The sequence below is a fragment of the Schistocerca piceifrons genome, chromosome 1, assembly GCF_021461385.2.
Source record: "Schistocerca piceifrons isolate TAMUIC-IGC-003096 chromosome 1, iqSchPice1.1, whole genome shotgun sequence".
Lineage (NCBI taxonomy): Eukaryota > Metazoa > Arthropoda > Insecta > Orthoptera > Acrididae > Schistocerca > Schistocerca piceifrons.
In genome coordinates this window covers 389634320-389651613 of record NC_060138.1, presented here as the reverse complement: position 1 = coordinate 389651613, position 17294 = coordinate 389634320, and the positions used below count along the sequence as shown (strand labels likewise).

General features: G+C 39.2%; 1 protein-coding gene across 1 annotated transcript in view; it reads left to right on the top strand.

Annotated features, from left to right (window-relative positions):
- Nucleotides 1-17294, top strand: part of LOC124787095 (sphingomyelin phosphodiesterase 4) — a 205221-nt gene that overhangs the window by 43017 nt on the left and 144910 nt on the right. Inside the window, exon 5 of the mRNA XM_047254312.1 lies at nucleotides 8531-8726. Within this exon, the coding sequence (XP_047110268.1) occupies nucleotides 8531-8726 (196 nt within the window). The remainder of the gene's footprint in view (nucleotides 1-8530; nucleotides 8727-17294) is intronic.

The window sequence follows — 17294 nt, the reverse complement described above, 5'->3', positions numbered from 1 at the left end:
TCAAAAGCCTTCTCAAGGTCGACAGAGGCCACATGGGTTCAAGAATTTAAGAAAATGAATAAGGAGTACTTGAATGTACTTTTGTTTGCTAATGAAATCATTGTTATTCGAAAGGATGAAGATGCTCTTATAAATATTCACCCTTGATTTATTATATAGTTATTTATATGCCATATATATTAAAATATATATGTATAGCTTATGTCTGCCTGAATGTTTATTAGATCAGCATCTAAGTATTTGAACAAATCCGTCAAGAACTTTTGAAGGTGTGGGCACTTTTTGTCTGGTATATCGGGAAGTGTCTGCAATTATGCTGTTGCACTGTGTAGCTGGAGTCAGCCCAAACAAATATTGCTCATCATGTCTTTCATCCAATAGCCAGTTTAGACAGAAAGTGTCAGTTTGTTTCCTTTACAAACAAAATTATTTTTATAGTGGAATTTTACGTACCTATTCGATAGTGCATTCTCAGATTAGTCTAGTGTAATATTCATTTTATTGATATGTATTAACAGGGGTGGTAAAACATGATGAGTAACCTGTAATCAAGCATCAACAGCTCCATCTTGTCCCATGCTGTCTGCTACCACCAAGCAGAAGCACTGCTGAGTCGCTCCTGGAGTACAGGTTATTCATTGTGTTTTAATTTCCCTTTTAATATATATCAATAAGACAAATATACTGTAATTTCCATCCATACATTAACACTTTTGTTTTGATCATGTTAACAGTCGCACTAGCTTGGATGTTCCCACACTAGTCTGGTGAATTGTGAATCATTTGTTTGTAACTGCAAAATTCTCAGAAAATAAGGCAAACTGCAAAAACAATCCTTTAGGTTGCTTGCGGTTGCAAAGACTTGCTGGTCAGCAGAGAAGCATTAATCACCTTCTTTGAGTCATGCAACACACACACACACACACACACACACACACACACACACACACACACACACGCACGCATGATTCAAAATGGCTTCATTCAGTTACATTAAAGGAGTCACATTAGACAGCCGTGTAATTATAGCCACATGACTGAAGTTGCCTCAGCCACAGCATAGGAGTTGCACTTTAAAGATGACTCCATCTCGTGGTAACTCACATACTTATCCTCTACAGTTATTTTGTGCACAGCATCAATGTTTTTATGAACAGCAACTGACTGTTTAAGAAGTTTTAACATCGTGCAGCCCCGTCAGCGACTGCGATAATTAAACATATAACACGTCAGCCTCAGTTGCAAATAGAAACTAATCTTTACCTAGGTTTCAGCCAAAATAATTTGGCCTTCTTCAGAAGCTATTGACACTAAACTAATGCATCCCAAAGTTTGGCCACGTCAAGTATAAAACTATAGCACCGTAGTACCCAGTCATAAATCTACATTACTTAGCTGAAGAGAAACAACAGGCCACACTGTGCGGACGAGGTCGGTAGGCTGCGAGAGCTGCGCTCACCTTTCCTCTTTCAGCAGACACAACGGAGAACGAATTACAAACCCTAGAAGTTATCACCTATAATAATGGATATAAGCCAGAAATTGTGAGACAGCTCTTTAACAAGAAAACAGGTAAAAAAAACTGCGACCTGATCTACACTAGATGTCGCACCAGAGGATAACTCCACTAGCTTCATTTCTATTCCCTTCATAGGCAAAACATCTTATAAAATAGGGCGACTCTTAAAGAGCAACGTCTTTAAGATTGCTTATTCTACGAATAACAGCCTCAAAAAGAACTTGGTCCATTCTATGAATAACAGCCTCAAAAAGAACTTGGTCCACTCATTAAAGAATACTAATGACAAATTATCTCATTCTGGGGTGTACAAAATCACCTGTAGTGATTGCGCGAGTTATTACATCGACCAGACAGGGAGAGCCATCTCAAGTAGATATAAAGAACCTTTACCCATGAAAAGTGGTGATGCCATGCGTGGCTCGACTTTTGCCGAGCACCTTGTTCAATTGGCCCATGCTCCCAATCCTAAATAACACAGAGCTATTAATTTGCGAAGCTAAAGGCACTAGGCTTGACATCCTTGAGGAATTGCAAATCTTTAAACACCTGTTGCGTGATAAAGAAAACCTACTTAATGACCAACTGCAATTGAGAAATAAGAACTGTTTTGAAGGTTTCCACCTTTGCTTCACTGGACCTGATGTTACGTTGCCTTTGCAGCCGCCGATGCCTGACTCGAATCTAATGTATTCAAAATTGAAAATTGAGGAATAATTTTGCCAAGTAATAGCTAGCTAGTCTTTCTTATGGGCTCCAAATCCGTGTATAGTGTTCTCGTTCACCTCAGAAATAAGTTCGGTTACATCTTAAATCATTAACAGTTTTAATGCTTATATTAATCCAATTCCTAACATAAAGGTAGCATGACCATCAGTGGTACTCTGTACATAGCTGCTCGCTGCGATTAGTTCCGGCGCAGCTCTCGTGGCCTACCGACCTCGTCCGCACAGTGAAGACTGTTGTTTCTCTTCAGCTAAGTAATGTAGGCTTATGACTGGCTATTACGGTGCTATAGTTTTATACTTGATATGGCCAAATTTTGACATGCAGTAGTTTAGTGTCAATAGCTTCTGAAGAATACCAAATTATTTTGGCTGAAACCTAGGTAAAGATTGGTTTCTATTTCCAACTGAGGCTGATGTGTTATATGTTCAACCGACTATAGTTGATCTGCTTGCAATTCATGACTTACAAAAGCACGAGCAAAACAAAATTATACAAACTAATTTTAAAGTGTCTTTTCTAAATGCGACTGATTGCAAGAAACTGAATAGAGTAAATTTAGGCATTGATGTTGAGTTAGGCCTATACGCAAATCATTGAAACTAATCTAACGTAAACCTTTGCATTAAATTTATTTTTTCTTTAATCACACATTGTTAAGAAACTACTCAGCTAATATTTGAGATGGCAGTATTTTAACAACAACAAATGGTAAATGTCGCTTGTAGTAGTCACTTGTAAAACTGCGAAAGCAGGCTCTTGTAGCTTTCCCACCTTTACAGTGGAATGTTAACAGGCTCAGGCTTCATACAGAATTCAAACTTGTAACGTTAAATACTTTCGTTTCTCTATTTACAAGAAACGAAAGTTTTAACTTATCTTACATTTGTATCCCAAGTGATACAACCTGCACAGGAATGACTAAATGAGTGGACAGAAGGCTATATGTCTGATAGCCAGTTTTGTAGTTGGTGCATACCCTTTCTCACTGAGACACCCGCTAAACCCACTGGGCAGATCAGGTAATAGGATTGTGGAAAGGGCCAGTGGTTGAGGTCAGTTTCTGCTTATAATTGTCATTTATTTTAATTTAGCAACTCCTTCATGGCTGAAAGCCTCCAACAAGAAATCTTAACTAGATAAAAATCCAATTAAGATAGCAATAAAACAATTCGAAAAACAACATACGAAAAGTGCAATACAAATTGGCTGAGGGCCACAATTAATTTCCAAAATTTTAGAATATATTACCATAGACCTTTAAAGGCAACAGGCTAACAAGAAATCTTAAAAAAAAAATCAAAATTAAATTAAGATAGCAATAAAATAATTTAAAACCCAAAAGGCAACATATGCAGTGTGCAGCATAAATGGCTGAGGGCCACTATCAAACTTCAAGATTTCAAAATATATTACCATAATCTTTAAAGGCAGAAGATAAATTTAAAAATTAATTTAGCAAAATTTTAAGAAACAATAATAACCATAAGCCTAAAATTTAAAATAGCTGACAACAGATAATTAAACACCGGTGGCACTCGGAAGGCCTCCAGGGAGGTCAATCTGCCCTCATTCACTTAGGTGAAACAGGTGGTGAGCCCAACTATACTTGATCCTTTGGAACCCAACCAGGGGGCAGCCACAGACCGACCGACCGACACAACAACTTACTTCCCGTCAATCAGTACATGAGAACTCCAACCAGCAATGTAACAAACATGATAATCCACAATGGAGTATGTATTAGCTATCAAAATTACACACCATGTTGGACAACGACAACAGGTGAGGAAAGGACGGTGCCTGAAATTACGTTAGTGGCCAGGGCAGGTATCCGGAACACTAACGGCCATTAGGCAGAAAATTCCACTGGTACACTTGAATTTGAAACACTTTAATAATTAACTCGCTTAAAAGAACACTGCCTGAATTTACGTCAGTGCCCAGGGCAAGTAACCAGAACACTTACGGCCACAAGACAAAATTCCACTGGTGCACTCAAATCGTAGTCGACCAAACTAGTTAATTGCACCGCATGGCGGCTAAATCTCAGCAGTAGAACCACTCGGTATTGCACACCGGAAAACCTCCCCAACAGCAAACCGCCGAAGCGAACCACCACAACATGAATAGGCGTGGCTTGGGTGGTTGAAACCACTACTCAACTTAGACGTCCTGAATCGGCGAACCACAAAGCTTGTAGCACTCGGACAGCTCCACACACACTCCGACACTTCGCAGGGACTGCCAGCGGCCCCAGCCGACTGCTCCGCGTGGAAACTTCCCTCGTCCACAACAACAGACCGACTCGCCTCGGAATGCCGACAACATCTAAAATAGTTGTCAGTGGAACTAACACCAACTACACACACAACCTGACAAACACTTGCACGAAGACCTGAACGATATGCAACAGTAATTCAGCACGCACGAAGACAAAGCTGGAGTCGATGTACGCACGCACACACAGAGCTGACTCACGAACGATCGGCAAGCCAAAACGCGTTGTCCAGTAGGACGACAACGACGATCCACCAAGACTGCGTCCCGGCTCAAGATCTGTGGCGGCAATGGTCAGGCAGGTCCCGACTGCGCTCCAGACGTGTTCCAACTGACTGGCAGTACCGAACTCGCAACCTGAACTGCGATTAACTCACTTACAACAGACAACGAGTGGGAAGTAATAGCAGTCAAGCAAAGATACTACGAGAGGGGATATATCAATATACGCGCTGCTAGCATCGCTCATGATTGAGCAAAGCAGCAACTCATTGACAGTAGTAATAAACGTGGTGAGGTGGAAGTACGTTACAAATAGGGTGTAAAATACATCATGGCAGGCACATGAGCCACACACGGCTCACTCACTCTCTCGTTTTCTACCTCTGTCATTACAACAATGCAGGTGCAATAGTATGTTTCCACTATTTGACCCCTCGTAAAAAATGGGTGCAGATGCTCTCGACAACCTCATTATACTGCTCTCACAACATTATTTGAGAATGTGGATTTAGATACATACCATCAATGACAGATCTATGCTATTACCAGCCCCAGAGAGACTCCAGCATCTACTGAATATGTAACATAGCATTCACTTTGGTACTGTTACTGGATTGGACTCTATTGACAGCTGCCATTTTGCTCTTGCACACACTGCTCAATGGGAAGTAGTTGGCGATTTGCACTCCTGTGACCACTTCATAATCTGGATATATCTGTTAGGTAAGGCAGCACTTAAAAACAAAGCTGCACAAAAGGGTACTCATAAAAACAAACTGGAAGCCTTATTAGCTGTCTAACTGTCTTTGTAGGAATGTGGCCCAGGATTTGCTGAAACACTTCACCAGTGTGATCCACCATGTCATTAATGCATGCATCCATAATCTGCAACAGATTTTTCAAAAATTGGGTTTCCTGTGAATGGATGGAAATGATTTTTGGGTGTCTATAAAATATGAGTTTATAGGTGCAGACATCTTCAAATACTATCACATGTGTAGCTTTAGACTGAGGACAGTCTACAATTCTGTATTCTTTGACTGGTTCCTCTCTCGGAATCTTAAGCAGCGTGCTAGAGTCTGTTGTGTTAAACTTGTAAATAAATTACTGTTTTAAGTGTGTATTACAAATGCTCAGAAATCCGGTATGTAAATAGTGGCACTATTATTTTTAAGTGCTGCAAATTTTTTAATGGTTGTAAATGACTTATCATGCAAAGAAACCATGCAGTAAACATTATTGTGATTTTGTTACACCCTTTTTTCAGCATAAGCTCCCCCCCCCCCCCCCCCCCCCCCCCCCTCCCCTCCCAGGTGAGTATATTTTGTAACAATCTTTATCTACCTCCATCCCTTTAATTCTTTCATGGCTGTGTTTTTTTTACCCTCTGCTAAATGTTTGGGTTTTGATCTATGAAAATTTCTCATGAAAGACATATGTTCAAGAGTTTGCCCAGTAATTTTTAATTTTTGTTTTTGAAAAACTGTAAGAGAGAAAAATGTACCCCTCTAGGCATCGAAGTTGGCTATTACATGGAAGAGGTATTCTGAAATATATTCCATTATATGATTGAAAATAAATATTTGTCTCATCAGTAATGAACTTACAATATTAATAATATTTCATCGCCAGACTTTCATTCTTTGTTAATACTTTTTTCGTAGAATATTGCAAAGTACCCATTTCTCTCCCAAAGTGCTTTTTCGTTGACTGCCTCAATATATGAATGCGTGGTGCCTGTGCCTTCGGACATGTTCAAAAGATCAGATACCACGCATTCGTATTATTGATACACCTAGCTGGGCAATGGATCCACCTTCTTCAGTGCAGATGCACAGATACGTCTGACCTGTGGTAATCTCGGAGTAGCGAACTTGGAGGAAATGAACAGTGACTGCAGTTAGGTGGCGTTTTACAGGAGTGTGGAATGGCCATGCGATCGCGATAATGCTGTGTCTCGGATGACACTGTGGTTAACATACCTGCATAGTAAGCAGGAGACCCCAGGTTCGAATTCCAGTCAGGCACACATTTTCACTCATCACTGCTGATTCTACATAACATCCCGATACAGCTGACAGCAGTGATCCTCTCCCCTCCCTTTCTTTTCCTCCCTCCATTCAGTTTATATATAATGCCTCAATATAGCCACTGGTTGTCACCCAATTATCGATTATAATCAATGGTGGGCCTAGTTTATACTTGAATGGGTGACTGCCTGGAAAAACTGGTGCCATGGCCTCTGGGACACAGAAGTAGCCAAAGTGACATTAATTTGAAAGACTTCTACCAAGACATGGCACCATATGACTGTTACGTGACACTATGCTTCCAATCACTTTAAATCATGCTGTTGAGATTAGATCTACTTTTTAGGTTCTTCATATTAAATGCTCATACGTTTGTATCAGGGACTTTCAGCCTTATTGGATATCCCATTTGGCATTTATACGCCTAACAGCTCATCTTCTGTCTCCTGGTTGGCTGCCTCCTCGTCAAACTCACATATAATCTAATGAAAGGGAACATTCTTATCTTTCTAACAATTTGTTTATCTTGGAAAAACTTTGTTTTACACATCAACCACTGAACCAACAGAACTATAGAAAGGCACCATAATACTTATTGCAGAAATAGTTTAAGAACCCAAGACACTGTCATCATAGCACCATTTGGTGGAAAGGAGGGAGATTTATGCAAGAGAAAAATAATCGATAATACAGTAAAAAAAATGTGGGCTAAGCAATAACAACAAACATCCAATCGAACTAAGTATGTCCATCTCTAATCTTTACAGGAGTAAATTTAAAAAGTTGCAAGCAAGCATATTACTTTGATATGTCAGTTCAAGCAGTGGTTGTCACACTGGTCATTGTGCAAGGTGCATTTACATATGAGAATGTGTGTTATTGTTAGACAGTTTAGTAATGACTGTATTCAGGGTGAGGGATGTATAGCAATTGCAATGTCTCACTCACAGTTGATTAAATGCACCAAAAAAATTATGTTCAGCAGAGTGTGAAAAATGCAAAACACACCTAGAATAAGGAAGTGCACAATGAGACAGCAATTTGTTAGTGAGACACTGGCTTCTTAAAGTTCAAAAAGTAGAAATGAATTTTTTATGATCCATTGGCTGCTTTCTAGAATGCAGTATTCCCCTTTCCATGTTCAGCCATCCCATTCTGAAATGCTATCTGAAGAAGTATTCAGTCTGTTTCCAGTGAGAATACTTCAAGAAAGTTCAGCCACTATATGGAGAAAGTCACAAATCAGATGAGTAGTAGTCAACAATCCAGTATATTTTGTTCTAGATGAAACCACTGGCAGGCAAACCAGACTTGTATTGAAGATTTTAGTGGAGAGCAAGTGGTATCCAAGGTTTTGTTTACCAGCTTTCTTGGGAAAACTGACAATGCTGCTCTGATGCCAAGTTTCAACAGTGCGTGTTTTGTGTTATTGACTGATGAAATAAAATATGATTATAGCTAGTGGGTAGTGTTAGCAAGTCAACTTCTTACATGTTACCTTTATTTTCTAATTTTAAGTTTGTTTTCTTTGACTCGAAATACACGACCTACATTATGCATATCAGCAAAACTTATAAAAAGTTGTTTGTGATGAATAAAGTTTAAAAGAAAGTTTGTAGTTACTGTAGTAAATTATACAATCTAAAAGCAGTCTAGCTGAAAGCACCTTGAACTTAATGAAACATGTCAGCACAATGTGGAAACTCTTAAGACTTTCTAATATGAATAGTTGCAAACTGATTTTCTCTTGCAGACCAGCCGATGTTCCAACCATATTTCGTCAGTCTGTACTGAATCAGACAAACACGCCAACATCATTACATACATCAAGCGTCATTCAGCAAAATGACCCTGTTGATATATGGAGAAGTGAGACAGTAGTCCAAATCTTTGTTGATATTTGGCTTTCTGTTGGACAGACAGACTCACTGCAAATGAGTCCCATTAGGGTAAGAAAAACATTTAGATTGAGATATGCATGTTTTCTGATACAATATTAATTTTTGTTAAAATATACAGGCCAGCAATTTTTTTTAAAAAACAAAAAGAACTTTTTTGCTATGATAGCTGATCTTTGTAAATTTTTATGAGCTGAATTCAAATCTAGCCTTAGTTTTTTTGTATCACCAATAGTTTTCAAGCAATATGCTTTTTATTACATAATACAAAAATCCTCTGCTGTATGGTAAATGGGGAAATTAATGAAATGCTTTGTTACAACATAAGCATGGTTTGTGTTTACAGTAAGATACTTAAAACAACGATATGTGTTAATAGACGTTTCACTTGTCAGCTGGAATCGGTTTGTATTTTCTTTCTCTTTTTTCTTTGAAGCTTCTTGTGTAGCTTTTTCCACGATGAGTCGCTTGCTGAAGAAGTGACCAACAGTAGCCCCCATCATGTTGGTGTTCCAGCCCCCATCATGTTGGTGTTCCAGCAGCCTTGGTGGCGTTTTTCCATCACTTTAATGTCCTGGTGAAAACTCTCTCCTTGCTCCTCACTATCACTGTTCAAAAAATGAACTTTCAGTCTTATTAAACATCCTTAAGTTTTAAACTTCTTTAATATTGTACTATAATAGAAACATATTCTGGGTTTTTTTTAATGTCCTAAGAACTTTGTAGCAACTTGCTTGAATGATACCCATGCTTCTTTCTGTACCAGTGTTGATCCCTAGCCCTATTGTCCCATTAACACAAGAAACACGGAAATTTGGTAAAGCCACCTTGCTGACCAAGGAGCATACATGTTACTTTTAGATTGCCACATATCATCCAACCATGAGCTGAATAGCCTATTTTATGTAGCACTATTTCTAGGTTTTCATAGCTTTCTTTCATATGTACAGAATGACCAACAGGTATATATGCATACATGTTACCATTGTGTAATAAAACAGCCTTTGAACTAGTTTTGGGTGAATCAATAAACAGCCTCCAGTCTTCTTCTTTGTATTCAACACCAAAATCATTCATCAAACAAGGAATGTCTGAGCAGTACACTAAATCACCTTGTTCTTGAAAAACCTTGGAAAATTGCTGCTCTCTCTCTCTCATTCTATACATTTATCTGCTGGTCCAACTGCCAATAAGTTCTTTTCTTTTGATCTAGAGCCAAACAATTCAGCTTTTTCTTTCATTACGCCCAGATCCCTAACCAAATCGTTAAGCTCGGTCTGAGTAAACAATTTGGGCTCTAGACTTTCTGTATTACAGTGGAATTCATCATCTGGTTCATCTAAATCAGATTGTACATCAGAAAATACTTCTGTTGGAATAGAATTTAAATCGTCTGGTGGTTCAGAAACTGGCAAATCTACACCATGCTCTACTGGTTGGATGGCAGATGGAAGGTTAGGGTAGCTTATTACCTTCTTGTTTTTCGAATTATTACCAGTAATATCAACACTGCAAAACTAGAAATCATCTGATTGATTTCTTGGCTCCCTCCATATCATAGGAACAAATCTAAAGGCTTTTTTCCTCCTTTTTGGACCATTTTCTCAGATATTCAACATACGCATAACATACTTTATGTGGCACCCAAGATTTATCTTGATCACCAAATTTAGATCCAAAGTACGATAGATAAACCTTTTTCACAAAGTCTGTAATGTTTCTTTGTTGTTTTTTAATCACAAATTCACCACAAATATAACAAAAACTGTCAGTAGAGTTTTTACAACCATGATTAGACATTGTACTGAGCACATGTACAGGAAACGGAAAAGTGAGGTTAGGTTGACAGTAAACAAAACACCATTTGTTAACACTAAAATGGAATTAACCTTTCTTTGCCAGCAAATGTTTTTCAGCAGTGCTACCAACGTCATATGCATTCATTACACCTACTTTTTAAATTATTTTAGCTGTATAAAAGCTGCTAAATTCTTTTAAAAAATTGCTTAATTTAATAATTTTAACTGTAAAACATGAAGAAATGGTGGGTGATACAGTTTTTTAAGTATCATATTTGGAAAAAGCATAACAATAAGGTATTTTCAGCAAAAAAGTTTTTCCGCCGTTAGCCTGTGTTAGTTTATAACAAACCGAATACAGATTGCATGAACAAGAACATAACATTCTTCGGCAACAGTGATGACATTTCTCTTAGAAGAGAGATGAAACCTATTATCTGTGGATATCAGTTGCTGAATTTGGGAAAATTAGTCACAGGACTTTCGATATCTAGTCTCTCAAACATTTGTACACTATTGTAAGGGCTGAGGTAATTTGGAACATTACACAAAGGGGACACTGGGATTGGTTGTCTTTGTATGGTTTGGGCAGTGGTAGAAGTTTTGCCCTGTCAGATCTCCCATTCAGACCCTATGAAAACTGTAGTCTCTACTAAATCACCAAGTGCCTCAGATCCAAATCTCTCTGTGCTCTAGAGCAACTGTTCTCCTAAAAGGACTACCATATTTTGCAGACTTTAAGATGCACTTTTTTCTTCAAAAAATTGCCCAGCTGGAATTAATTAATAACAACATCCAGTGATTGATTTAAAATTCTAGCCAATCTTAAAAGTGGCCATATAGTTGATGCTACAGGAAGCCTTTCTCTATCTGGCAGCACTGGATTCAACTGGCAGCAGTAGTGCACCAAGGCAATGAACATGAGTTGTGGGGATTCACAAGCTTGCTAACACTGTCTCCCTCCTGCTCCGCCATCACAAACTTAGAACACTGCATAGCCCGTGATATGTCATTGCTGTCTACGGTGCCAGGGAACATGAATTGAAAGTGACTTTTGTTATCAGTAACAGTGGATACTTTTATTAGTAGGTAGTTTTGTAATGGAAAAAAGTAAAAGGTTTGTATATGATGTGGGCTATAAATTGAAAGTAATAGCATAAGCGGAAAAACATGAAAACAGAGCAGCTGAGCAGCATTTGGGCCCCCACCAAATCCTTCACAGTTGGCAGGCTAGTAAGGGAGAACAGAAAAAATGAGGAAGACTAAATGTGCAAATAGAGGACTGAATGCAAAATGGCCAAATCCAGAAAGCAAAATGGCCAATTTAAGGACACCGTCAAAATGGCATTGGAATTAAAACAAAAATGACTCAAATACACAATTGTAAGCTAGCGCTACAGTGGAACTGAACAAACTTTAAGGGTGGAGTTGGCCTGCGCTACATGTTTGTGAAGCATCATGGACTTTGCAAGTGAACCGAAACTAAAATATTGCAGAAAAGCCACAAGAGTATGAAGAGAAAATATTACTTTTCCATCACTTTGTTATTCAACGTTGAAAGCAAGCCAGTATGTAACTAAGCCAAATAGCGAATGTGGATGAAACTCCTTTGACATTTGATGTGCCGAGATAACAGAGCTGTTGCCATGAAAGTGCTAAAACTGTAACTATATAAAAAAAGTTGGGCATGAAAAAATGCTCTATATTGTTGTCCTTTCATGTTGTGATGATGGTACTAATCTTAATCCAATGATCCTTTTTCAAGTGCTAAACAATGCCAAAACCTTCTGAAATACTGTCAGGTGGTGGTGTTCGCCTACATGAAAAGGGTTGGGTGGACAAGGCTGGTATGAAATTATGGATTAATAGAGCATGAGAGAGAAGGAAAGGCAGTGTATTGAAGAAGAGTTTTCTTCTTGTGCTATATCAGTTTAATACTCATTTGAAAAATTTTGTGAAAGAGGAATACAGAGCTTGCTGTTATTCCATGCAGACTTATGTCGTAATTGCAGCCTCTTTATGTCTTGACAAATAGAACATTTAAAGTATATATGAGAGAGGAATGGAACAAATGGATGATAGATCAAACCCAACATGAATTCATGTAGAAGGAAGCCTTAACATGACCTACACTCAAACAAGTGTGTCAGTGGGTAAAACAGTCATGGTCTAGAGTAAGAGAAGATGTTATCGTTTAATCTCTCAAGAAGTGCAGCAAAAATAACGCTCTCGATCAGTGAACACCATCTTAGATATGAAGAGGAATAATAATAATAAGGAAGTTCAGGTGACGATTTTTCAGGGATTTTAAAGGTCTGTTTGATTATATAAACTAAGAATTTTTTAAAGTCTGGCTTTGCAACCTAGTGACAAAAATTGTAAAAAAAATTTTTTTATATGTAATGTTTAAAAATTAAAGTGCGTCTTATAGTCTACAGAATACGGTAATCGTCAGTCCCCACCCAATAAAAGATATCTTCTAATTCACGGATCAGTTGAAAGCTACTTCTTAGCCATCCATTTCAATCTGTAAATGACAGATGGAACATAAGATCTTGCCAGGAAAAATGCTGACCCCAAATGGTAAAAGATCATCCTCGTCTTCCCAAAACCCATCATCTGCAGACATTCTGAGAGTTTGTCACATCCAGCAGCACAACCCAGTCTTTCCTGAAAATACTTTTAAAACTTCAAACCTAGTTAAAGTTGAGACCTGTGCCCTGCCTGATCTGACAGCACACAGCTCCACTGCTATGATTCTCGCACTTACTGAAGCAGATCTCCACCACAGTAGATCCCTACCCATTGTTTCCACAATGCAACACAATTGTCAAAACACGATTTAGAACAACAGAAACAAACAATGGAGATATAGATATAACAATAATTTTTCAAATGCGTGATATGATAAAGCACAGACAGGCATTTTTTCAACAAAATGTAATTATGCACTGAAATATGAAAATGAAGCTAAATATTGAAACTTTGAGAATCCTTTTACAAACATATTTGAAAAACACACAAAATAATGTTTTTAAGATTGTTATAGCTAAAAGTACCTGTTTCGGTAGTTGATTGCCATGTGGCAGACCCAGATTTGATTCCGGTACCGCCAGCGATTTTTCCTTCATGTGAGGAGTATTAAAGCATGCACTCAGCATTGTGAGGCCAACGGAGGAGCTGCTTCATTGTTTCATAGTGGTTCCAAGATCAAGAAACCTGGCAATGACTGGAGGGCAGTGTGCTGACCACATGTCCCTTCGCACTGCATCTGACGACAACACTGGCAGAGGGTGTCACGGTGATCAGTTGGGCCCAATTAGTATGCCTAGGGCCAGATTGTGGAATTGTACCATTTTGCATTATACAAGGAAATGGAACTGAGATAATTTCTTTGATGAAAAGTATTAACAAAAAACGTTTTGGTTGTTAATAGTTGTTTTCTGTTTCATGAATCAGTCAGTCAGCAGCTGCTGGCGAAGACATAGCATCAGTAGGAAAGTAACTGATTTTGTGACATTTTACGATTTCCTAACCAGGAGTGAATTATTTAGTCTCCCCTGTGAGCTTTTGTAGTTCAGTTTTTGAATCTCTGCATATTGATCCAATTTATTACGCACAGTCCTTTCATTTTTTGTCAGTGCCTACAGAATTCTGCAGCGTGTATTGGTAGTCCTTTATTTATCTGTGTAGTTTTCCATGGTCTTTGGTAGGGATAGGGGCTGTAATTGCTGTGTGCGGATGGTAGCCAAGTTGGTGACACTTTCCTCTCAGCTTCAGGCTGTGCTGGCTTCGGTTATGCAGCTTTAGGCTGTAATGGATGGGAATCACTGTTGTGAGCTGGTCGTGGGGATCCAATGGATGTACAGCACCACCCATGAGTCCACAGATTGGTCCACCGGTGCCTCGCCCAGTTACTGCTTGCATTGAAGATGATCCCTCACCTGTGGTTGAATGAGAGGTCACCTCGGAGCATGACAAATGGCGAAAGACTTCCCAAGCACCCAAATGTGTAAGGCCTCCCCGGTTAGTCCGACGGTGCTGTCTATGGTTGACACTGTTCCCATCCAGATGCAGTCACTTGTCCTGTTTCAGAGGAAACCTCTCAGCCTGCAAGATCCAGGCAATTGCAGAGGACGTGTTAGGTGCATTATGGCCCTCTTTTGGGTTATGTCTGCTAAGGAGGAGAAGAATGCCAGTGTCCACTTCATGTGCTACCAGAGTCATTACGGACGTGGAACGAATTCTTCTGGATGCCATGAAGAGCACAGGGTGCAGCCAACTGCAGGTGGTGGCTCATGGTGGTACCAATGAAGTGTGTTGCTTTGGATTGGAAGAGATTCTCTCTGGTTTGGAGCAGCTGCCAGAAGTGGTAAAGGCTGCCAGCCTTGCTTGCAAGATGAAAGCAGAGCTCACGATTTACAGCATAGTTGACAGGACCTTTTGGGATTCTCTGGTATAGAACTGAGTGGAGAATCTGTATCAGGGGCTCAGATGGTTATGTGACTGCATGGGCTGCACATTCCTCGACTTTCACTATAGGGCGTTGTTGTTTCTGGTTCCGTCAATATGTTGGGAGTCAGTTGCATGCAGGAGGCGGCTACATGGATAGCAGAGACTGTGTGGTGTGGGCTGGGTGGTCTTTAGGTTAGTGGGTCTCGGGGAAATACAAAAAAGGGTGTAGGTTGAACACTGGAAGAAGATAGATCTAGGACTAACCACTGGTATGACGGTTGTAAATTGCCATAGCTATGTTGGGAAAGTACCAGAACTCAGATCGCTAATAGAAAGCGCTGATGCTCAAATTGTTATAGACACTGAAAGCTGGCTAAAGCCAGAGATAAGTTAAGCAAAAATTTCTGTGAAGGAGCTGATAGTCAGAAAGGATAGGCTAGATGCAGTTGACGGTCACGTGTTTATTACTTTTAGAGGTAGTTTATCTTGTAGCGAAATTGAAGTAGATAATGCCTGTGAATTAGTGTGGGTAGAGGTCATTCTTTGCAACCAGAATAAAATAATAATTGGGTCCTTTTACTGATCTCCGAACTCAGATGATACAATTGCTGGAAGCTTCAAACAAAAATTTCAAGTATTTATCTGACTTGTAAAATTATAGGTGGTGGTGACTTTAATTTACTCTTGATATGTTGGCAAAACTATGTGTTTAAATCCGGAGGTACACATAAAATATCATCTGAAATTGTGGTAAAAGCATTATCTGAAAATTATTTCGAGCAGTTATTTCATGAGCCCACGTGAATGGTAAATGGTTGTGAAAACACATTTGACGTCTCAGCAAACAAATAATTCTGAGCTAATACTGAGAATCAAAATGGGTAGGGATTAATGAACACAGAGTTGTCATTGCAGACTGGATACAACTGTCAAATCCTCCAAAAATAAACGAAAAAGCACATAAAAATTTGCTTCACGCTTTCCTGTGAGAGACAGTCTCCACACCTTCCAAATAGCAATGTAAGTATTGACCAGATGTGCCTTGAATTTATAGAAATAGTATCAACAGCAATTGAGAAATACATATCAAATAAATTAACAAACAATGGAGCTGATTACCCATGATACACGCAACAGACCAGAACACTTGCAGAAACAATGAAAAAAGCATGCCAAATTTAAACAAACGAAGAATTCCCAAGATTGGCCATCTTTAACAGAAGCTCAAAATTTAGTGTGGACTTCAATGTGAGATGCTTATAATAGTTTCCACAGCGAAACCTTGTATCAAAACATGGTACAAAATTCAGAGAGATTCTGGTTGTATGCAAAGTATGCTTGTGGCAGAACACAATTAATTCCTTCTCTGCACATTAGCAAGGGAAATACTGTTGATGAGAATGCTCTAAAGCAGAGGTACTGAACACAGCCTTCTGAAATTCCTTCACCAAAGAAGATGAAGTAAATGTTCCAGAATTCGACCGAGCGAGGTGGCGCAGTGGTTAGACACTGGACTCGCATTCGGGAGGACGACGGTTCAATCCCGCGTCCGGCCATCCTGATTTAGGTTTTCCGTGATTTCCCTAAATCGCTCCAGGCAAATGCCGGGATGGTTCCTTTCAAAGGGCACGGCCGACTTCCTTCCCCGTCCCTCCCTAATCCGATGAGACCGATGACCTCGCTGTCTGGTCTCCTTCCCCAAACCAACCAACCAACCAGAATTCAAATTGACAACATCTGCCAACATGAGTAACTTAGAAGTAGATATCCTTAGAGTAGTGATGCGACTTAAATCATTTAATAAAAGCAAGTCTTCCAGTCCAAACTGTATACCAATTAGGTTCCTTTCAGAGTATGCTTCCCAAAGGCTAGAAAGTTGTACAGCTCACACCAAAATTAAAGAAAGGCAATGGGAGTAATGCGCTAAATAACAGGCCCATTTCATTGATGTTGATATGCAGCAGGATTTTGGAACATACATTATCTTCAAACATTATGAATTACCTCAAAGAGATGGGTCCCATTGACAGTCGACACAGATTTAGAAAACATCATTCTTGTTAAACACAGCTAGCTCTTTACTCACACATAATGTTGAGTGCTATCAGTAATGGATTTCAAATTGATTCCATATTTCTAGATTTACAGAAGGCTTTAGACACCATACCACACAAGCTGCTTGTATTCAAATTGCGTGCTTATGGAATATTTATGGACTGGAGTCATTATTTTCTGTCTGAGAGGTCACAGTTCGTAGCTATTGACAGAAAGTCATTGAGTGAAACAGAAATGAGTTCTGGTCTTCCCCAAGGTAGCGTTATAGGCCCTCTGCTGTTCCTTATCTATATAAATGATGTAGGAGACA